The sequence below is a fragment of the Pholcus phalangioides genome, unplaced genomic scaffold, assembly GCF_987345545.1.
Source record: "Pholcus phalangioides strain wild (caught in Gottingen) unplaced genomic scaffold, Ppha-v1.0 ptg000024l_1, whole genome shotgun sequence".
Classification (NCBI taxonomy): domain Eukaryota; kingdom Metazoa; phylum Arthropoda; class Arachnida; order Araneae; family Pholcidae; genus Pholcus; species Pholcus phalangioides.
In genome coordinates, this window is record NW_028301616.1 from 328,590 (window position 1) to 353,344 (window position 24,755).

The following is a 24,755-nucleotide window of genomic DNA, read 5'->3' on the forward strand; positions in this document are numbered from 1 at the left end:
TCAAGCCAATAAGTGTTACATTGGATATTCTTCAAACAGATACAGCTACAATAGCTGACTCATGCCGTGTTTGGCTAAGCCTTCTCAAAGAAAGTGCTCTTCAGCCTCACATTGAAAAGATACAAAACAGGATGAACCAGATTCTGAGACCATTTCATTATTTGGCATATAATTTGCACCCAAAATATAAAGGTGAAGGACTGACTGATGTGCAAAGTGATTTGGCTCGCACATGGGCAACAGAGAAAATTAAAGGTTGTCTGCCATTGCTAATTTCATATGAAGCGGAAGAAACTCCTTTTCCACCTTCTTATTTCAGTGCAGCAGGAAGAATGACAAACCCTGTGATTTGGTGGAAAGGACTTTCTAAATGTAATGCTTTTTCAGCTGAGCCTGCATCTGAACTCATAAAACTAGCAATGCTTTTGCTGTCCAGTCCCGCCAGCTCAGCCTCCATTGAAAGAGTATTTTCTAACTTTGGATTTGTCCATTCAAAACGTAGAAATCGTTTAGGTGTAGAAAAATGCGCAAAATTAGTTACATGTTATCGGATGTTACGTGCAGGGGTGGGAACTCTGCGCCAATTGCGCCGCACTGCGCCAAAACTAATATCTTGCGCCATCCTGCTCCAATAGCGTATTTTCGCATTTTTCTGCGCCAAATAGCGAATTTCGCTTCAGTATGCCCGGAATTTCGGAAAGGACGCCAAAAGTTTTTTTTGTTCCTGCTAGCCACGAAACGTTTCTTTACGAAAAGAGCGTGTTTTATTCCACTATACTTAAACTATCGGCCCCTGATCGGGCTTTCCATTGCGAAATCCCGATATTGCCCGTGATCGTGGAACTGAAGATGGTTTGCAGTGCCTTTCAGCTTTAAAGTGCAAATTCGAGTGTTTCCGTTTAAAAAAAAGTCGTCACTGGAAGCAGCAGAAATTACTGTAGTCGATTGTCATTGTGTTAAATCCCGATGTTTCGTGAAAAAATTGTCATTCCGGGAGTAAAAAGCGCATGTCCGCCGAATTACGAATGTTAGTTTAGAAACTTTGCCGAATAACGAGCGCTAAATCGACAATGTTGCCGAATAACGAGGGTTAAATCGCCAATGGTGCCGAATAACGAGCGTTAAATCGCCAATCTCGCCAAATAACGAGTGTCAGATCGCCAATCTCGCCAGATAATGAGTGCTGAATCGCCAAACATCGAGTTGATACTTCCGAAATTTTCTCCCATTTTGCAACAATTTCTTTCCAAGTATAAAAAAATTAAAAACTTATAAACATTTTTTTAGCTCATTTGAAGTGCTGCTGTTCAAGGCAGCAAATAGTGCCCTCAGTAAGCAAAAATCATCCTAAATAGACGGGTGCAAAAAATTTTATGACAGCCACTCTTTCAAACAAGGTGTCAAAAGACTAAAACACCAAAAACAAAAATCAAGCTGATGAAGAGATGTTTCATAGCAAAAGACAGTGCAGTTTTATTTTGAAAAGGGTTGAGGGTTAACGAAAATATTCTTGTTAATTTCACTGCTCCAATTTATAAATATCTGCTCCGAATCCCACATTTTGCTGCTCCAAAATTGCTCCGAATCCAGAATTTTGCTGCTCCAAAACTGCTCCGAATCCTGAATTTTGCTGCTCCAAAGCTGCTCCGAAATGGACTTAGTCACTTCCCACCCCTGTACGTGGTAAAAATGAACCATACTATTAATTATATATCTATTCTAGACATTTTGTACCTCAAATTCAAAACCGCAAATTATAATTAATATTTTGTTTCAATTTTAAGAAATTAGTGTTTGAAAATGAAACATTATAACATCAAAGTGCCTCATCATTAGGTTATATACCTATTCTATTCGAAACATCCCAAAGCATTCATTTAGGTTTTTGACAGTTTTTGGCGGTTTAAACCAGTTTTTGACACTTGTCACGTGAAAAACCAGTTTTCGACGTCAAAAACCCAACCCTGCTCAGGGGCAATGAAGAACCTGCCTTGGGGGGGAATGGAACTTTTTCTTTAAATAATTAAAAAAAATGGGGTTTTTTTTCAAAAAAATTGTTTTGTGAAATTTTTTTTTTGATAGAGTTCTTAAATACTGGGGGTACCCACCCCCGGGAGAATTTCTGGATTCCAAAATTTGGCAAGTCTGGACGCTGAATTGTGGTTGTTTTTCTGCATGCTGACGCATGGACTCGTCCGGGCACCAAGAAAAGAGGGGCCTCAGAAAAATGAGACTTAGTTGAATCTTTTGAGAATTTCCCAGGTAGAGCCTCAGAAAAATCACTTGGCTCGGGGGCCCATGATGCTCTTAAGATAACCCTAGTCACTCTTTCATTTCAATTTTTAAATTTTCATCTGTGCTCATCCCAATTTTAGACTCAGAATGCAAAAAATTTTAAAAGCTACTTATTTAGGGTTGCTTTTACAACCTATTTCTCTATCTCCTCTCTCTTTCTCTGATGCCAATTGAAAAAAAAATATATATATATATATACATACATGCAAGTTGATGCTTGTATATAATGACCCCCTTCATTCTCTCAAAAACGGAAGTTATATGAAAAAGTTTGGTCAGAACATGATATCGCCAAAAAATGGCTTTTTGATCTCAAAGAAAGTCTTTTTGATCTCAAAGAAAGTCATACCAATTATAATTAATTAGAAGTGAGATAAATGCACAAATATGTGCATACGGCTAAACAACATGCTGATGTATGATATTTTCATCTGTATTTGTGTGCATGCTTTATTTTTGATTTTTAAACGACAATGAAAATGCTTATAACTCAAAAAATGTGATTTTGGAGTTATGTTCTGATCAAACACCACAGATATATGATAGTCATTGTATGAAAACATTGGGGACTTTTAACCTACCTGTCATTGTTATGGAAAGGTCGCCATAATGTGAGGTCATTATAAAGAGTGTCGACTGCGTAAACTTGAGAATAAAATCAGGATGCATGAAAGAATTGCTTGATGGCACTGTTTGGTATATGTCCACATTTTTATCAAATTCTATCAAAATTGTCATTTGTCTTCTAACCAAAAAATGCTTTTGCTTCAGATGATCCGCTATTCTTTGTTTGTCGAGCCAGAGCAAAAACATTTGAAGTAACTCTTTTCTCTCTATAAATTCTAAACATGCAGACAGCATAATTTTTTATGGTATTGGTGTACATCGATTGGCCACTGAAACCTTTCCCCCACACACTCTAAATGGTTTTACTGCTTCCTTTATTGAAAAGAACATTCCTACTCACCATTTTAGTTTGTCTCTAAAGAAGAGCTCAAGGTCAAATCCTGGGAAATCAAATCTTCGGATTGGGTTTTGGCAGATGATAAATAAAAATAATTAAGGATAGTTTGGAATTTTTTTTTTATATTGAGGGTTTTCATTCGCTAAATAGGGATTCATTGATTTCACTAGTATTCAGAAGAAAAAAAAATTGTTAAAACAAGGAATATTAAATCTGACTTTTTTATATCAGGGTACAACTGTAGGCCTATATATTTCCATTTAACTCATCTGGTTTACATGAATGAATATGCTGATTATCTGAAATCCAGTAGCAAATACAAACATAAAGCAGGAACTATCTGAACGTAGTCTGTAATACAAAGATTCTGAAATGTAGGGAACAGATAAGATCCAAATCAGCTAATTCAATTGACTCTTAAAGTCCATTCCTGGCAGACTGGAAAATATAGGTATTCACAGCATGCTGGTTTCCTTCACTGTTTCCTGACAAACCGACTAATGTGGGAGAATAATGTAAGCTGAGGAATGCTATTGCTATTTATTCAATCAGTGTTCTACTTCCAGGAAGACCTGCCATAAAATTTTTTGCGGTGATCAATTTTGATTAAATTTTCATTGTGTGTGTTTTTTTTGTTCATCTCAGTAATGCCCAAATGTTAATTTTTTTGTTCGTCTCAGTTCATGTCCAAAACTTACCAATGAAATTCAAATAAAATGAGCAACTGTAAAAAGTGTCTTTGAGTAAAAAAAATATAAGAAACTAAAAAATTTTTAAAATATATAATGGCTTTTATTTGAAACTTAACACTTTCCACTCGTGCAACTGACCAGTCATACCATATGACCGCATCACTTTTGTTTTCTTGTATGGCATGAGACAATATAAGTGAAGTCTACATACATTTAAAAGATATATCAAATAATTAAAACACATTTATACAACTTATCTGATCCTATCCAGCAACACATTTTGCGGACAACATATAATCAGTAAATTTCACATGCATTTTTTTAGCTCTAAATTTTGTTATAGGACATCTGAAAAGTCATACTATTTTCATATGGAGTATGACAGTTTCCAAAATTGTGTACAGATTATTTCGATTTTGATGTAATTTATAGGGGAAAATGTTTAACAAATGTACATTTGGATAGAAGACTATCAATTATGTGAAAATATCTCTCACATGCGCATATTTACATTGTATAGAACATAAATAATTTAATAAGCTTACATGAAATATATACATTTTTCTTTTATACTTTTGCATGTGTAGAAATTTTATTGTACTTATGAGTGGCGTCTTAAAACGGGTTGACCAATGAAGCTGGGGAATCTTAAAGTTACTGAAGATTTTTAATTTATGAATCAGGCTTACCTAGCCAGAAAAAAAATGCTTGGTTCCCATGATAAGACACCTCCTGAGAGTATTTGCTTTTTAAATTAGCCAACATGCACATCAGTTTTACTAATTGTTTTACTGTCATAACCTGAAATTTTTTTTAATTACTATCTGTGATCAGATGGCAAAATATTATGTGTGTCACTTTTCCCAAAAAATTTAGTTTGCATTCCAGTCTTGCTTGTTAAAATTTTGGAAGTTGGCAAAATTTTGTTTTTCTCTTTAAGTTTATGGGGAAACAACAGAGGCAAATTGTAATAAGCCAAAAAGCCAGTATCACAAGATGGCAAAATATTATTTACAAATTTGCCATTGTGAAATTTTAGAAAAGTGACTTGTACCATTTTGCCATCTGAACACAGAATTGTAAATTTCTCTCAATTTACATTTGTGAGCAGTTTTCAAAATATATTTAAGAATATAATAATTTCCTAAATGTATTACAAAAAATTTTTGTTTAATTGATTTACATTTGTGTGAAATTCAGTAAGTATGTGGCGAATCCTGAGTATATATAAACATCTCCTATGTTTCATTTTGGCCACTCATAAAATATTCTTCCCCGTGGATTGTTGAATGAACTGACATGGCATCATCATCATCATCCTTATTCAGTTACTATGTACATGGTTATGAAGGCGCCATCATGTGGTTTTCAACGTTTTTGCTTCTCACTCTGCTCGGATAGTGAAATGCGATTGAGTTGTGAGAACAGTTCAAAATATGCAAATGTACAAGCACCAGTTTTCTGAACTCTTGAAATTTGAAATTCAAATCACCAATGTCCAAAAAAATAATAATTGTTGATATTCTGGGACACGTTATCCATTTCCATGTTGTCTTCCTTTTCTTTCCTATTTCTTTGCTATCTCTATTTCTTGTACTTTGCGTCTCGCCATTTTGAGAAGTCGATTCTAGGAATGTCATCACCGGAACAGTCTAACCTTGGATTCCTAGAAAATAGATTTGAAAGTATATGTGTCTGGGATCTTTCAATGAAATTATTGTTTCTCTCTCGTCGGCGTCGGATTAACTAAATCTAGCATTTTTCTAAACTACTGTAACATTTTTTAATAATAAGAACGATCCCCGGTTGGGAACCACTGCCTTAGGGCATGGAACGAAACGATGAACCACTCCGCTAATTATACGAAGTACAGATGACTGGATACCTATGAATATAAACTGAAGAGCCAAAAAAACTCGTAAGGCATGCGTATGCAAATAAAGAGATATGGAACCAATCAGAGTACGGCGCTGCGGTCGGCAACGCCTATATAATACAACAAGTGTCTGGCATAGCTGTTAGATCGGTTACTGCTGCTACAATGGCAGGTTATCGAGATTTAAGTGAGTTTGAACGTGGTGTTATAGTCGGCGCATGAGAGAGGGGACATAGCATCTCCGAGGTAGCGATGAAATTTGGATTTTCACGTACGACCATTTCACGAGTGTACCGTGAATATCGGGAATCCGGTAAAAAATTAAATCTACGACATCGCTGCGGCCGGAAAAAGATCATGCAAGAACGGGACTGACGTGCAACCCTTCCGCAAATTGCTGCAGATTTCAATGCTGGGCCATCAACAAGTGTCAGCGTGCGAACCATTCAACGAAACATCATCGATATGGGCTTTCGGAGCCAAGGGCCCACTCGTGTACCCTTGATGACTGCACGACACAAAGCTTTACGCCTCGCCTGGGCCCGACAACACCGACATTGGTCTGTTGAGGACTGGAAACACGTTGCCTGGTCTGACGAGTCTCGGTTCCAATTGCTTCGAGCTGATGGACGTGTACGGGTATGGAGACAACCTCATGAATCCATGGACCCTACATGTCAACAGGGGACTGTTCAAGCTGGTGAAGGCTCTGTGATGGTATGGGGCGTGTGCAGTTGGCGTGATATGGGACCCCTGATACGTATAGATACGACTCTGACAGGTACGTAAGCATCCTGTCTGATCACCTGCACCCATTCATGTCCATTGTGCATTCCGACGGACTTGGACAATTTCAGCAGGACAATGCGACACCTCACACGTCCAGAATTGCTAGAAAGTGGCTCCAGGAACACTCTTCTGACTTTAGACACTTCCGCTGGCCACCTAAATCCCCAGACATGAACATTATTGAACATATCTGGGATGACTTGTAACGTGCTGTTCAGAAGAGATCTCCACCCCCCCCCCCGCTTACTCCTACGGATTTATGGACAGCCCTGCAGGATTCATGGTGTCAATTACCTCCAGCACTACTTCAGACATTAGTAGAGTCCATGCCACGTCGTGTTGCGGCACTTCTGCGGGCTCGCGGGGGCCCTACACGATATTAGGCAGGTATACAGTTTTTTGGGCTCTTCAGTGTATAATGAATTGAAAAATATACAGCATGTTATAGAACACTTCATCAAGATAAGAAAAAAAGATGGTGTTCAACTAACTCTTGATAAGTTAATATAATTATAACATAAAGCAATTAAGCACGCCTCACCAACTTAATTATGTATATTGTGCAATAAATATATTTTAAAATACATATGTAAAATTTTTTATGTTTTTTTTATATCCCTCTACTTTTGAACATTCAACATTCGCGTAATTTTTCAGGAACCACTTGTGCGCAAAGGTCGAGGGCCGCCTGTACTTCAAAGTCAATGTAATCCAAAGCGTATAAATAATGATAGTCTTTAATCTATATATATATATATATAATTGATTTTCTGTCTGTGTGTGTGTTCTCTATACAAATCTACAATTTTAGATCGATCGTCGCCAAATTTTGCATATATACGAAATGCAGGGGTGGGAACTCTGCGCCAATTGCGCCGCACTGCGCCAAAACTAATATCTTGCGCCATCCTGCTCCAATAGCGTATTTTCGCATTTTTCTGCGCCAAATAGCGAATTTCGCTTCAGTATGCCCGGAATTTCGGAAAGGACGCCAAAAGTTTTTTTGTTCCTGCTAGCCACGAAACGTTTCTTTACGAAAAGAGCGTGTTTTATTCCACTATACTTAAACTATCGGCCCCTGATCGGGCTTTCCATTGCGAAATCCCGATATTGTCCGTGATTGTGGAAGATGGTTTGCAGTGCCTTTCAGCTTTAAAGTGCAAATTCGAGTGTTTCCGTTTAAAAAAAAAGTCGTCACTGGAAGCAGCAGAAATTACTGTAGTTGATTGTCATTGTGTTAAATCCCGATGTTTCGTGTAAAAAATTGTCATTCCGGGAGTAAAAAGCGCATGTCCGCCGAATTACGAATGTTAGTTTAGAAACTTTGCCGAATAACGAGTGTTAAATCGCCAATGTTGCCGAATAACGAGCGCTAAATCGACAATGTTGCCGAATAACGAGCGCTAAATCGACAATGTTGCCGAATAACGAGGGTTAAATCGCCAATGGTTCCGAATAACGAGCGTTAAATCGCCAATCTCGCCAAATAACGAGTGTCAGATCGCCAATCTCGCCAGATAATGAGTGCTGAATCGCCAAACATCGAGTTGATACTTCCGAAATTTTCTCCCATTTTGCAACAATTTTTTTCCAAGTATAAAAAAATTAAAAACTTATAAAAAATTTTTTAGCTCATTTGAAGTGCTGCTGTTCAAGGCAGCAAATAGTGCCCTCAGTAAGCAAAAATCATCCTAAATAGACGGGTGCAAAAAATTTTATGACGGCCGCTCTAAGAACAAGGTGTCAAAAGCCTAAAACACCAAAAACAAAAATCAAGCTGATGAAGAGATGTTTCATAGCAAAAGACAGTGCAGTTTTATTTTGAAAAGGGTTGTTAACGAAAATATTCTTGTTAATTTCACTGCTCCAATTTATAAATATCTGCTCCGAATCCCACATTTTGCTGCTCCGAAATTGCTCCAAATCCAGAATTTGCTGCTCCAAAATTGCTCCAAATCCAGAATTTGCTGCTCCAAAACTGCTCCGAATCCTGAATTTTGCTGCTCCAAAGCTGCTCCGAAATGGACTTGGTCACTTCCCACCCCTGGAAATGTGACCCGACTTGAACGATAATCTACTTTAAAATTTCGTCAGAGCAGGGCAAGTGCCCCAAATGGACAAAAAACTGTCGGGCAACAATGGTTTTTGGGTCTCAACAATCACTTTCCGAACTTTTACTTTGGTTACCGTGGTGCCCTTGCAAAGCGTTTCAGACGTGTTTTATGCCTTTACAATGGTTTGTTACTTCTCTAGTCCTGTTAGCATACGGGGTTACCGTATGCATATGTATAATAGTTTAGGCCTTTATAATGGTTGGCCACATTTTCAATACTCCCAGTAATGAGGCGTTTTGAATAGACGTCATAATCATCATCAGCATCGCTTTGAGGGTCACGAAAAGGGTGATCCTCATAGAAATCAGTGTTAAAATTGCCGATTTTACAGTAGAAATGCGAAAATTCGGTGTTTTCTGTAACATCAATAATTCTAAAAATTGTATCGAATTCTCGATTTTTGAAATATTGAGTTCGCTTATAGATATACGAAGCCAGCGAGATTAAATATGAAGTAATTATCCGGACCTACTTTTGAGTTGGATATCCATGGAATAACATTGATTTCAACTTTTTATTTATATCTTCTCAAGTATGAAAATTAAGTTCTCCATATTTTCTTTTGATATTCAACTGCATAAATTGATAAAGCTTAGGTTGTTTTAAAATCAATTATGGGTCCGTAAAGTACATCGAAGAAATTCCACAGCTTTAATTAAGCATTTTCAGAAACAGGCAGAAATAGATAATTTGAAGTTTGGGGGGGGGGGAGATCGAAATACCTAGCTCTCCTTAAAAAAGGGGGAAAAATATTTGTTTATTTCATGAAGTCGTCACATTGGATAACTTAGACACGGTTTGCATGTCCCTCAAAGAAAGAGGGAGATATCACGTGATCCAAACAGCCTCATTGAAGAAAACCCGGGCAGCGCTGGGTATTATAGCTAGTATTTAATGAAATTAATTTAATTTAATTAGTCTTTAATACGCTTTGATGTAATCGCTAATTTTGTTGCTAGATGGCATCTGGTGTTCAGGTATGCCATCTAGCGAATGAATTATTAAGTGAAGTAATTGGGGATAACTTGATAACTCGCCAGTGTTGCCTACTCGGTTGTTTGCAAATAGATTTTTTTAAACTCTTTTCTTTGATTGAAAAAAAAAGCCATCCAGTTTTTTTTCCAGTAGGTATGATGGAAACTACGAATTATCTGAGTTTACTTGAATCAATGAATGTGACGGTCTCAGAAGCCACAGTGATATTTCATTCAGTGATTTTGTTGCTGAAAATCACTGTGAATGAAATAAATTTTTTACCATGTGAATGAAATAAATATTTCCATTCGAGGTCGTTAAGTGACCATCGGGGATGCTACTGAAATATTGAACACTTTTTGGGGTTAGTTACTAATATAGAGAAAAAAGAGTAGAGGCCGACATATTCTCTCTTGTTAATTTCCTATGTTGGAGGAAGTATTAAGTCGAGATGGATTCGGGATTCAAAGTCCTCTCTTAGCTGCTTCCAAAAAAGATGTTTGCAAACACTTAGAAAAATACTAATACTATAATTCTTACCATTACGAAAGTATTACCAATTTGATGGCTCTCAAGGAGAAACATGGATAAGCAAACCCTTTAATATCTGATAGAAAATGTATGAAGATGCTGATTTGTCAAAAGATGAATTAATCGACCTCAGAGCCTAAGGCATTCTAGGATTGGAATACGATTAAAAAAGCCTCGATTAAAAAAAATTGTGTATTTCTTCAATAGTTATCTGAGGGAAAGACATTTTAAGGTGAGAGTGGGCAGTGCCCTGTCGTCAACTAGAAAAATAAGGGCTTCGGTCCCACAGGGTAGTTTGTTGGGCCCAAAACTATATACAATTTATATTAATGATATGCCTGCCCCCCCCCCCAGAGGGGAATAATTTCAACATATGCAGATGACACACTGCTTATTACCATGGATAGGAATTATACAAAGGCTTTTGAAAATTTACAGGAGACGGTTGAGGAGATGGAACAATTTTGTATGGACTCTGATATTGCCCTTAACTTTGAAAAATATACTTTCATGTGGATACATAGAAGAAACCCCCCCCCCCCGAGGGTCCAAATTATCAATTAAAAATAGGGCATGCCCAGTTGAAGCCAAAATCACAGACAAAATATTTAGGGTTAATTATTGATAAGAAGTTAAACTTTCGGGCTCATGTTGAATACGCAATGGCACAAGCTACAAAAACCCTTGGTTATTTAAATAGAATTTATTTTCCCGGAAGTAGGCTGACCTTACCGAATAAAATGATTCTATATAATTCAGTTATTCGACCTAAACTTACGTATGCGGCTCCGGTTTGGACTTTTTCCAAAAAGGTTAATATCAAGTAGATGCAAATATTTGAAAACAAGAGTTTTAGAAAAATTACCAGGGCACGTTGGTTCATGCGAAATATAGACATAAGAAGTGATTTACAAATGAATACATATTTGGAACATGTAAGAAAATTAGCAGAATCACAATATGATTAGGTGCAGAATTCGGAAAATCTTCAGCTTAATCAATTTATCCAAATTATCAATTAAAAATAGGACATGCCCAGTTGAAGCCAAAATCACAGACAAAATATTTAGGGTTAATTATTGATAAGAAGTTAAACTTTCGGTCTCATGTTGAATACGCAATGGCACAAGCTACAAAAACCCTTGGTTATTTAAATAGAATTTATTTTCCCGGAAGTAGGCTGACCTTACCGAATAAAATGATTCTATATAATTCAGTTATTCGACCTAAACTTACGTATGCGGCTCCGGTTTGGACTTTTTCCAAAAAGGTTAATATCAAGTAGATGCAAATATTTGAAAACAAGAGTTTGAGAAAAATTACCAGGGCACGTTGGTTCATGCGAAATATAGACATAAGAAGTGATTTACAAATGAATACATATTTGGAACATGTAAGAAAATTAGCAGAATCACAATATGATTAGGTGCAGAATTCGGAAAATCTTCAGCTGGCAGAAATAGTAAATTGCTATACTGCTGGTTTCCAGGATGCGAGAAACAAATATGGCCGTCCCAGAGATATAATGATTAGGCCGTGGGTCATATAGTGCGTGCCGAGTTGTGAACGTTGTTGACCTCCTATGTTTTTAATGTTTTTAAAGTTTTTGTATTGTGTTTTGGCTTATACTGCAGTTTATGATTTTTGGGTTTATTTTAAGAGTTTTTTTTATCGTGGCTCTGATAAGTGGTGGAGGAATTTTTATGGAGAATTGACTGTTTTTTGTGTTTTTATTTAAAAAATTTTAATTTGGGTTTGGTCCCTTTGATTTTTCCCTTGCGCACACCTGTATTGCATGGTGTGCTCATTACTGTATTTCGATGGTTGTATTTTCGATGGTTGATTCCGGTTGTACTTACACACACATTTTTTCATTACCCACAATACACTGACATATCCTTTTTTCAGGTCAAAATGTGACCCATTAGTAAAGTCGGTAAAGTGGATCGACACAAATCTGTTCATTCAGCTCAGCTCAGAAGGGATTTCCAGAATCGGAAACGCGCGCACTATGCTTGCACCCTCACGTTGTTATATGCCTTTATACAGTGTGCATAGATAACAGGGCGCACAACATTTTATCGGTGAACTGTTGATCTTAGAGGCATACTTCCAATTAGAAAACGTATCCAAATAATGTAATATTAAGATATGTTATTAATGGTCAAAAAGTTTTATATTTATTAAAATAAAAAAAATTAACTTTTTATACAGTCCCCGTGTGCCCAAAAACCCAAATAAAAATTGTTTCTTTGTGTTTCCTGATGAAAAAAAACAAAATTTCCGCTTTCCAAGTGAACACTTTCCAATATTCACTGAAATACTTGAAAACTAAGGATTAATCTTGCCCAACTTTCCTCCGTTTTTGGAATTCGAGTATCGCAGCTAATATTGCACTTGGAAACATGAAATTTATTTTTGTTTGCATCAGAAAAGACAGGGAAACAACTTTTTAATTGGATTTTAGGGCACCTAGTGTCCATATAAAAAGTTAATTTTCTTTTATTTCAATAACTACACAGTTCCTTCGAACATGAATGACATATCTGAGTGCTAAACGTTATTTGGATACCTTTTTGTAATTGGACGCATGCCTCTAGGGTCAGCAATTCGCGAATAAATTGCCATACGCCCTGTTACCTTGCACCCTGTATATTATATTATTCTTTGATACTGAAACATACCTATGCAGTTTTAGGAAAACTAATATGTGCGTGTTAATATGCATTCTGTGTAAATGAATAGTCTTACCATGCATACTGCTATAAAATTCCAACGATGCTTGCCTATTCGATTGAGTGAGTGAGGTGGTGAAGAAGGACTATTTAGCATTTAACCCAGTATAAAAAACTCTTGAATTCATTTGCCATGTTTGTTATAGTGCAATTGTTGTATGTCTTCCCTGGTTTATGTATATAAACCTAGAATATTTCAATCTTCATATTACGGGTAGAAAAACGGGACATTTCTGCAAAACTAAGTACGCATTTGCTTCGATATCAATTGAAAACACATGCTGATATCGTATGAGTACTTTATAATGTGGCCGTCTCTGGCCTTGACCATAGGTTTTATGCATTAAGACATTGAATTGATGTCTTCGGAACAAATCTGAATTGGACCTAAACCATGAATCACGCCGTCACTATTGTAGAGCCGACAGCAGCTGGTTTGCAATTGATGAGTTTTTTTTTTACCATATCACCACAATCTCTTGATAGAATCAGCATCAGGTATAATCATCATATATCATAAAACCACCGAAGCATGTATGAAGTTTGCTGGGCATGACTGAAATTCTTGATCCAATTTGCTTTTTCCATCTACAGTTAAAGTCTTCAGCTTTGTGAACCAAAATATAGAGGCCAATGAATCAGAAGACTTCCCTAGATGCTGGTGTACATTAAGATCTTGACCTTTTGATTCCTGAAGTTGAAAACTTGTATATTAATGACAGATTCGTTTGCCATTATGATTTTGCCTGTATGAATTGCTACAGTATGACTACAGCTTCTTGGACATGGACGGAATATTGATGGCAAATGAAATTTCACTCTCAAAATGCACACTTAAACTTCCAGAATCAAAAGGTAGAAATCCTAATATATACCTTCATTTAAAGAAGTCTGATTCGCCTCTTTTGATTCAACAGTTGAAGACTTTGTCTATAGATGAGAAATGCAGATTGTATCGAGAACTTGACCATACCCATCAAACTTCATTAATGCTTTGGGGGTTTTGGGATGTGCAGTGATTGCACCTGATGCTGATTCTATCGAGAGATTATAGTGCCATGTTAAAAAAAGAAGCCGATCAATCGCAAACCAGCTGCTATCGGTTCTACAACAGCAACGATGGGATTTATGGCTGAGGTCCAATCCAGATCTGTTCCGGAGACTGTTCCAGATCTGTTTCCATCATTGCACTGTCTTTATGCATAAAACCCATGGTCAAAGCCAAAATTTGCCATGGTACAATGTACTCATACAATATCATTAAGCATTTTCTCATACTGTCCAGCAAATACACGAATAATTTTGCGTTTGCAGAAATGGGCTGATTTTCAACTCGTAATACGAAAATTGTACTATTCCAGGTTTACATACATAAACCAGGTATAATATAAAGCATGAACTCAATGAACTGATGTAAATTTGCATGAAAATATTCATGTGATAACCCGTTTTTAGTAGGGCTGGGTCTGATTAAAATTGATCGATTAATCGAAATTTGTGAAGTAACTTTATTTGCTTGAAAAAATCGATTAGAGAGAGGTCTTGCAAATTATATATGTTCCTATATATAACATTTTAGATAAGTGACCATATTTGAAAATATTTGAATCAATATTTTGATTAAATTTTACGACAAGTCGATTCAACGGAAACTGATGATATCAGTTTCAAATTAAGTTTGATGAGAATTTTTCAGATGATTGGACCAACATTTTTTTGTCTCCACTATGATTCGGGGACGCACCTAGGGGGAGGGGGAACCAGTAGGGTCTGGTGCCCCCGGCGCTGCGCTAGAGGGCTTCACCCTTTAACTGTTCCTCTAACATTACAAGGGGCCGCCAAAACTCGTGATTCCTCCGGCTGACGAAGTATCCCTACTGTGAATAATAGTTGTTTTTATTGTTGGAAGCATCAGCTCTCTCCTGACAAATACCATTTGGGCGGAGGTTTCTAGGAACACAAGCAACAGTATGATCGAAAGTAGTTTCGAAATTAGTAAGTAACCTAAAATGATCGATTATACAAAATCAAGAACCAAGTGAAGAGATATTACAGGTTTTGAAAAAATTATGATAAGTATACTAAATTGCTTCTAAATTCTATCTCTAAATTCTTCAGCGGGCAGCCTTAATTTCTTAATCTACGTACGCCCCATATTTAGTTTATATCTGCGGAATAGGTTTGTGAAATGAATGAAATGTATTTTTTAAAATCATCTATTAATATTCTATGATTACAAAAAATATTCGATTAATCAACTTCGGTTAATCGAATTTTTGATCAACCAGTTTTTAGTCAGATGCTCTAATTTTTCAAATAAAAAGATAAAAAGTATTTTGGTGTTTTCATCATCATCATCAACAACAACCATTTTCAATGCACTGTTGGATGGAGGTCTCTAAATTTTCCCATTTTACTCAGTCTGATGCTTTAGCCATCCAGTTGACTCCAACCACTTTCCTGATCTCGTCAATACATCTTGCGGGGGGACGCCTTCTTGGACGTTTAACACCACGGGGTACACACCCAGAATACTTGTAGTCTATCTGTTGTCCTGTCTTTGCAATATGCCCAGCCCATTTCCATTTTAAACGTTTAATTCTTTCCATGATATCAAATACCTTATATAACAGTATTTATGATATTCTGACTAGGTATAATCTTAATTCTTTTATTTTAATGAAAATACTTACGTGTGTGGATCAGCCATAGCCATGGCATTGTATTGAACTGTGAGCATTTCATCTGCGTTATCACATAAAATTCGACTAAGACGTACTTTACGAATTTCTTGCAGTTGTTCTGTGTGGGGAAAAAAACAATGGACATGTTAATTACATCAACTTAAACATTCACATTAAGATACTACATGGAGAAAAGAACGGGTGTTACATGTCTCAGTAACCAACATGGTCAATAAAATTGTTAAGTCGCATTAACCACTTAACGATCAGCAACGAGATATCTCGCCTGAATGCAAATGAAAGAAATTCACTCTATAGATCTCCCTGTTTTTTGCCTCTTTTCTCATCCTCGCGAAGCTTTGTTGCAACCCTATGAACGGAAATTGTTTTTCCCCTCCCGTTCTTTCTGTACTCCTGTTTACTTATTTTCCACTGCCCACATATAGTGGTTATCTTTCATATATATATATATACATACATACATATATACATATATATCTTTTTTTTTTTTCGAGAGAGAGAGAGAGAGAGAGAGAAGTTAGTGTGAAAGTAAAATCTCTGCACTTTTCTTTTTTTCCTCCTTTTGTTCTCAACATGCGAACACGGAAACCAGTTTTTTAAAATTTTATTGCAGATTCTGCAAATACAGACCATCCAAATTTGTTGTCAAAAGCCTGTAAGTGAAGGGGTTAATCCCTCTAATGTTTTTTTTTTTTCTTCTTGCTTCTTTTAATGAAATTTATTTTTTCTTCTCTCATGCAAAAATTCACCAAAACCTGAAACACTGTCCTTGAAGAAAAAGAGAAAAATAGATTATGGGTCACTGTAGTTTAGAAATATATGTCATCCATATTTGTTATCGTTAAGCAACCTAACTGGGCATTTTGCCTGTTGTGGCCTTGTATTTGTATTTGAGTAGGTAGCGATTTCGGCCGACGAACGAGTATTCCCATTTGTTTCTTGTTTTAAAACAAGCCTCGTTTTTTTTAAACGAGAGATTTATACATTTATGGCTGTGTGCATAACTTAACGATCGGTTTAGGTTTTCTGAACATTGTTCAGCGGTGGTCAAAAAAACGAATAGAATGCTTGGTCTCATTTTCAAAAAGGTCTCTTCGCGTTCTCCTAAAGTCATTCTTCCGCTTTTTCGAGGCTTAGTTCGTCATGGACTGGAGTATGCTGTAAAGTTTTGCAGACCATACCTACAGCGGGACATAGACTTGGTTGAAGGGGTGCAGAGAAGAGCTACGCGTGTCCTTATTGGCACACGGGGCTTGAGTTATGAAGAGAGACTTCATTTTTTGAATATGTTTACATTGGATGAACGCAGGTGTCGAGGAGATATGATCGAAGTGTTCAAAATTTTCAATAGGATGGATAGAATGGACCATGAACTTTTACTACACCGCCAATCGACTGCTTTTACAAGGGGACACCAGTATCGATTGGTGAGGGACAATGCAAGATTATGGTTTCGCAGGGAATTTTTCTCTAATAGGGTTGTTAATAAATGGAATAGCTTACCCCCGGACGTAGTAAATTGTAGCACAATTGACACTTTTAAAAAGAAATACGATAAACATGTTGGGGTAAATCGAGAAACTATCCATACTTAGAATAAGACAACCATAAGTATTCTTTATGGGCGTTGTATAATATTTTATCATGTGTATATATTGTTTACAATTTTTGTTAATTGCATTTTTAATTGGGTTGCTGTATTTTTGAAATATATGACATCCATATTTTTATGGGCATCTTTTTCTCAGCCACCTCGTTGGACATTTTGCCTGTTGTGGCGTTGTATTTGTATTTGTATAGGTAGAACTGTTGCGTCGGAGCCATAGGCCCTCCTCACACGGGGAAACTAAAGTTCGTCAACTGATAAGAGAAACCGTCTCCTGAAGACCATTACGTATATCGCTCTAGACGCCCTCACACGAGGAAATTAGCGTCTTGGTGACGAAATATCGAACGCGACTGAGTCACTTGGCGACTGGCATGCTAGTCGCCGCCAACTTTTGTTGAAGAAACTAGGAACTGCCTTTAGCATTCCTTCATATTTTCGTCATGCGAGTTTGGACATAGGTTTTCGAGCAACCCCAGTATTTTGTGGCATGGGTCACGAGCACACCAGAATTTATTCAAAAACGAGCACCAGCACCAACATGTCTAGAACCCTTCCGACACCCTGAATTTAGCTCACTCCACTGAAACTGAGCTTTTAGATTCTAGCACCATGCATAAATCGGACCGAAACATATTATAGCACATAGATATATGACACGGACTAAAACATTGCATCACATAAAAAATACATAATCAGAAATTAATTCTCAAGTGTAATATCTTGTCGAAAAGAACTATTGGGGTATAATGGACGCAACTATTATGATTGCGAATAAACTAAGTTACCACTACTTAATGCACCCCGTACACATTCTTCTGTGGAATTTCTAACTAATCGGTACACCTCGGAACGTATTGTGAGTGTTTGTATATGCATGACTCTAAGGTATTTAAGTTGTCTTGTTCGCTGGTGAATGCCAAATAAACTGCTAGCAAGCTATATAATGCCGAATAATCGTGGGCGTAAACTTGTGCCCGAGCCCACTCAATATTTTTCACCATCTTCCTAATAACTATAGAAAAATATTGGGTTCGAGCCTCCCCTGTCTTCCCTCCAATATTTTCAATAACTTCGCCTTTGCAAAAATGGTACTTGATATTATTTCTGATTTGGTAACGAACTAGTCGGTTTTGAATCCTCTCGCTACGAAATTATCCTAATATTCAACCTGGCGAGCAAAGAGAAAAAGGGGAAAAAATGCTTCGAGTGAAAACTTGTTTTTATTGTTTGTACTCACACAGAAAATTCCGTGTTACTTTTCTCATCTCCAATCGCCGCACACACTTGGCAAGCGAAAGAATTGTTTTTTGTATTTCTGCCACTGAACTTCCACGTAATATTACGTCAAAAGCACTGAACGGGTTAAAAAAATACATGATATTTCAAAATTGAAATTTGAACATTCGCGGGAATTGGTTATTCGATCTATAGATGAGGGGTTCTTAACCCATGGGTTGCGACCCAATTTTGGGTGGCAAGGTTTTGTGAGAAGGGTCGCACAAATCTATTTATAGCCAGGGGCTCTTGAGCTACACATATTTTATTTGCAGGAATTCCGAAATGGGTCGTGAAAATCCACTTACAGCCAAGGATTTCTGAGTTACGGGTCAGAGCTCAAACTTGATTTGTAGGGACTTTTGAGATGGGACGTATGAATCCACTTACAGTCCTGTTCTAAAAATGCACTTATTGCGTCTCTGGTTTCATTAATTTTGAAAAATAAAAAAGTCGCAAAGCTGATCTTTTTGTTGATTTTGGGCCGTGGCTGAAAAGTTTTAAGAATCCCTGCTATTGATGGACTTGAAAACTTCATGTGAATGGTTGCTCTCATTCATTGAATAAAAGGAAACAGGATAAGACTCACCAGGTGTGAAAGAAGATGGCCACCCGTGATTTTCGTACCAGAACCTGTCTCCTCTCCTGATATTGGCGAACTGTTCTCCGATTAGACAAGCGAACGTCGGTCCAACAACGGCTCCCGGCATCGGATATTCGGCAATACCTATGCTCCACATATCAATGTCATCGACGGTTCTGTTATTATGAAAATATCGGTATTAATTTTTTGCTCTGACTTAACATTTGACGAAAGAAAGAATTAATTTTCAAGTTCGTTGATTTTTACGAGTCATAATTATGTAGGTCTATGACTCATAATTGGTGACGTCAAGTTAGACATAGTATTATGCCTTTTAAAAAGGTTTGAATCGTAATTTTAATTTTAATTTTTTTAGTTACTTCATTCCATTTAATTTTAATTTCGTTGCACTTACTTGTAGAGCTGGACGTATTTGTGTATCGTTTCGTTGGGCACAAGACCAGCCAGCTGGTGGAAATCGGATATCTTTGGCAAGCCACAGTACTCCCGATATCTGTTGTAACCTGGTATACCATGCTCACGGGCTCGCTGTATATTTATGGCTGCCAAGTCCATACCGAAATTATCTTCCGGCTTTTCGAACAGGTGGTTTGTGACCTGAAGCGTTCAAACACACATATGAAATTCTATGCATTTCGAAATCAAATACAATACGTTTCAAAATTTGTCATATTAAGAAAATATGGTTTTCTTGGAAGCTACTGAACGTAAAAACAAAAATCTTGAGGACAAACTATAAACAATATCAGGTTCCAAGAATCACGATCGCTGTACCCATCGAAAAATCATCTGTTTTAAAAGATAGATGCACAGATGTGTCGCTATATGTAAGTTCTCTCTCTGATTGGACGATCATTAGTAGGGTATAAAAGCTGAAAAACATTCTGCGTGGACTCAAAATGCCGAAGTCATCACAATCAACCAAGGCGGAGGCTCATTGAATGGAGGCTTTCAAGTTGAAAGCAAAAGATGGGAGTCTAACGAAATTCCGATCATTTTAAAATTGCCCAAAGTATTCTTGTGCTAAGTAGCCTAGTATGAAGGGCGGACTATAATCGTCCTGCATGTTTGAACGTCAAAAGTGAAGTCTGATCGTTAAAAAAAGCTGGATAAGGAACAGCTATTTCCAAAGGCGAAAATACTGACGTCACACTCGGGCTCTGTAACTAATATGTGAAGGCTTATGCACAGTGCAAGGGCATGTCTTTTTTAATCAATATTTAAATATAATAATTGAAATTGTTAGATGGGGTTAAATGGGGGGTTTAATAATAATGGGTTTAATAATAATGTTTTTAATAATGGGGTTAAATGGTTTTGATGGGGTTAAAGATGTTAAATTCAATTGGCCAATTAAATTAAAGGTCTACACATTATATATGTAGGATTTTTAGTTATAGTCCTTTTTGTTATCGGTAGATGGCGCTGCGACACGCAGGGGAGTAATCAGCATTGTAAAGATTAGTTTTGGTAACAGTGAGTTTGCTGGGAGAAGTCGGCGGGAAAGGCCGCGTTTTTTGCTATGTCTGTGTATGATCGTCCTGTATGTTTTGTGCGCGTAATAAATGTTTCGAAAATGGAGGCTGTGTGTTTTTCTTTGTGAAGAACCCACAGAGAAATTGGGGGCTATCGATATGAATTCATCGGATTTGGATGTTCGAGTTTCCTCTTCAAGTCGCGCTGATTCAAGTGAGCCATTTAAGCTCGGAGGTTCGACTATCGCAAGAAGGTTTCGTCTTTGTTGGAGCCGACTCGATTTGAATTCGTCGCATTTGCATGTGATGGTGAGTCGTCTTGATTCGAGTTTCGTTGGCGGAGCGTTCTGATTCAAGTAAGCCACCCAGGCTCGGAGGTTCGCGAGACTGTGCTGAGGATTTCGCGATCGGTTTCATGTTCGCGAGACTGTGCTGGCGATTTCGCGATCGGTTTCGCCTTCGCCCTGGGTCGTCAAGACTCGACAAGTGCGCGTCCGTGATAAATGTGGATCGCGATAAATGTTTCGTGCCCGTGAAAAAAAGAGTGTTTCTGACCGAAAGTACATTGCAGTGTTATTTACGTCCTTTTACACGAGGTTGCCATGTCTTATTTGGCACAGGGCATCAAAGAGGACTTGAAGGTGCTCGTGAGTGAATTAGGGTTGGACGCGCCCCCCTAATTTCAAAATCATAGATCTCAAGAACGCCATTCTGGAAAGCGAAGAATATGACGAGGAGTTTCGCAAAGAGTTGCTAAAAACTACCATAGGTGATAGAAAGGAAGAGCAGCGGAGGAAAGATGAAATCGAGGAGCAACACAGGAGAGACACAATGGAAGAACAACGTATGAGACTGGAAATAGAGAAAATGAAAATCGAGGTTGAATCCCGATCAAGTGGAAGGACTCAGTTTGAAAACAAGTCCAGGCAGAGAGTTCCGAAACCTGATGCAAAGATTCGATATGAGTGACGATATAACTCTCTACCTTATGCTCTTTGAGCGGCAAGCTCGCCGGGTATCACTACCAAAGGAGGAATGGGTCACTCATCTTCTAGGACTATTACCTCATGAAATATTACCTCATCTGATTGCACGAGAGCCCGAGGAGAATGTGAAGAATTACGACGTTGTGAAAGAACTGTTGATGAAAAGATTCAAATTGACGGCGGAAAAGTTTCGTCAGCTGTTTGTCTCGTATCAGAAGAAGCAGACCAGTACTTGGCGAGATTTTCATCACGAATTATGCGCATATTTTGATGGCTGAACGTCCGCTTTGAAAGTAACAACATTCAATCAGTAAAGGGATTTGATCATCACAGATCAAATTAAAAAGCGAAGCCCAGTTGATTTCCGAGATTATCATTTAGACGAATGGAGTAATTTTGTCTCTCCTACCGAACTGTCAGAAAAGCTTGATGATTACGAAAGTGTTAAGAGACCTGTCAAAACATCACATGCTGGTGAGTGGGAACGACAAAAATTCCCGAACATTCCAAAATTTCCAGGATAAGTTCTACAAAATCAAGGACGGCAAGAATAAAGCAGAAGGAGGATGGAAGTTTGTAAATAAACAAACTGAGAAGAAAGTCAGATGAGATATTATGGGTGTGGTAATGTGGGCCACTTAAAGTTTCAGTGTCCCGAGTTATTCAAGACCAACAATTGCTCAACATCGTTCAACAAGGACAGCGAGAGGCAGAATACGTCAGATACTCACATTACCGAACACAGTGACAGTACCGAAGTTGGAGAGGTTCCTACTAAACAGATGAAATTCAAAAACTTGACAGTTTGTGCCCTCGTCGACACGAGCAGTGCAGTCTGCCTGTTGCGTGAGGATGTATACAGACAAGCTGTTAGCGTTCCGGAATTGACGCTTAAGCCCATACTACTATCTGGAATTGGGGCAGGACAGGTGTGAACTAAAGGATCCTTTCAACAGGAAGTTCAGTTGGACGGTAATAGCTTCACCCTTACGTGGCATGTTGTACCCACAACACAACTGAACTTAGCAGTGATTGGAGCTGGAATCCAAAAACAGGCTTCATTGCACTTCGACGAAAGTGAAGTCAGTTTTCGTAAAAAGGAGAGAGGACATTGGCTCAGGCAGATATCTGAATTGGATCAAGACCAACTTGAACTGGGTCACATTTGTGATAGAGAAGTGAGAGAGAAGCTAAGAAAGACTGTTTTGTCTTATAAGATGGAAAAGACTGAAAAAACAAATGTCTGTATGAGAATTATTCTCAATGATGATACACCTGTATATCAGAGAGCTCGACGCCTATCATTTCCTGAGAGACGAGCAGTGGAAAAGCAAATCCATGAATGGCTAGAAGAAGGAATTATTAGACCAAGTTCTTCTGACTATGCCAGCCAAGTGGTACTGGTGAAGAAAAAAGACAACACAACTAGGTTGTGTGTTGATTATAGAAAATTGAGCAGGAAGCTCGTCAAAGACAGGTTTCCTCTGCCGTTGACAGAAGATGTTTTAGATAAGTTGCAGGGTGCAAAATTGTACACCACACTAGATCTAAAAACGGGTTTTCCACGTAGATGTTGATGAAGACTGCAGAAAGAACACTTCCTTTGTGGTCCCAGACGGTCAGTTTGAGTTTAATAAGGTCCCATTTGGACTAAGCACCAGCCCAAGGGTCTTTCAGCGGTATGTTTTCAGCATTTTCAGGGACCTCATGAATAAAGGTATTGTTATTATTTATATGGACGACTGTATCATTCCCTCGGCTGATGAAAGGGGTGGTTTGGATAAGTTAGAAACTGTTCGAAGAGTGGCGTCAAACACCTTGACGGCGAAACTGAAGAATGCCCAATTAGAAGATGAACAGATTTGTGCCCTTAGAGCACTGCTTACTGACAGTGAATCTGAAGAATACTTTGTAAGGAACGACATTTTCTACAAGTTTATGAATGGTCGTGAACTCATTGTGGTTCCAAAAGGCATGCAGATGGAGCTGATAAAATTAGCCCATGAAAAAGGTCACTTTTCCACATCTAAGACGGAAGAGGTTGTCAAGCAAGAGTTCCATATTCCTAACTTGAGCAAGCTGACAGAAAGAATTATTCTCAGTTGTGCTCCATGCATATTGGCAAACAAAAAATGTGGGAAAAAGGAAGGGTTTTTGAACCTAATCCCAAAAGCAGATGTACTACTAGGAACTTATCACGTTGATTTCATAGGTCCCTTACCTTCAACGAATAAGAATTACCAGTATATACTAACTGTTGTAGATGCGTTCACGAAATTCACCTGGTTGTATCCGGTTAAGTCTACGTCAGCAGAGGACGTCTTAGAGAAGTTGAAGCTTCAGCAGAAGACTTTTGGGAGTCCGTACCGGATTATAACTGACAGAGGCTCAGCATTCGCTTCGAAAGCTTTCAGTGATTATTGTGCTGAAGAGGGCATCATGCATTTGCAGATTGCCACAGGTGTTCCTCGTGGGACCGGACAGGTCGAAGGACTCTAATACAAGTCCTAACCAAGTTGACTTTCGACGATGCAACAAAGTGGTTCAAGCACGTTGATAAGTTGCAGAGGGTCTTGAACAGCACGACTAGTCGAAATATGAAATACACGCCATTTGAACCTTTAACTGGTGTGAAAATGAGAAATAAAGAAGGCATTGTACTAAGATATCTCCTGGTGGAAGAGGCTGTAAATGAATTCCATGATCAAAGAAATGTCATTAGAGAAGAGGCGAAGAAGAATATCCACAAGATTCAGTCTGAAAATAGGCGTACTCGCAACAAAAAGGGAAAAAATGCACCCAAGTACCAAGTTGGTGACCTGGTGGCTATACAAAGGACTCAGTTCGGCCCTGGACTGAAGTTGAGACCCAAATTTTTTGGTCCATATGAAGTGATAAAAGTGAATGCTAAGGCCAGATATGAGGTTAAGAAAGTCGGAGATCATTCAGGTCCTATCACACTACTACCGCAGCTGATCTCATGAAACGTTATTGGAAATGTATATGAATATTGTGTTTTGAATTTTTTATGCTGGTACAAATTTTATTTTCCAAATTGTTCATGCTTATACGAATATTGAGTTCATTTAAAATGTCACTGAGGTCAGTGAGCCGCAGGATGGCCGAGCTA

General features: G+C 37.9%; 1 protein-coding gene across 1 annotated transcript in view; it reads right to left on the reverse strand.

The window, feature by feature from the left end:
- Nucleotides 1–4,029: 4,029 nt before the first annotated feature.
- Nucleotides 4,030–24,755, reverse strand: part of LOC149068534 (salivary peroxidase/catechol oxidase-like) — a 129,460-nt gene continuing 108,734 nt past the window's right edge. The window contains exons 13-16 of the mRNA XM_089250820.1: nucleotides 19,559–19,761; nucleotides 19,150–19,319; nucleotides 15,665–15,773; nucleotides 4,030–5,617 (exon numbers count right to left, since the gene is read on the reverse strand). Coding sequence (XP_089106946.1) covers nucleotides 5,536–5,617; nucleotides 15,665–15,773; nucleotides 19,150–19,319; nucleotides 19,559–19,761 — 564 coding nt within the window. The 3' untranslated portion in view covers nucleotides 4,030–5,535. The remainder of the gene's footprint in view (nucleotides 5,618–15,664; nucleotides 15,774–19,149; nucleotides 19,320–19,558; nucleotides 19,762–24,755) is intronic.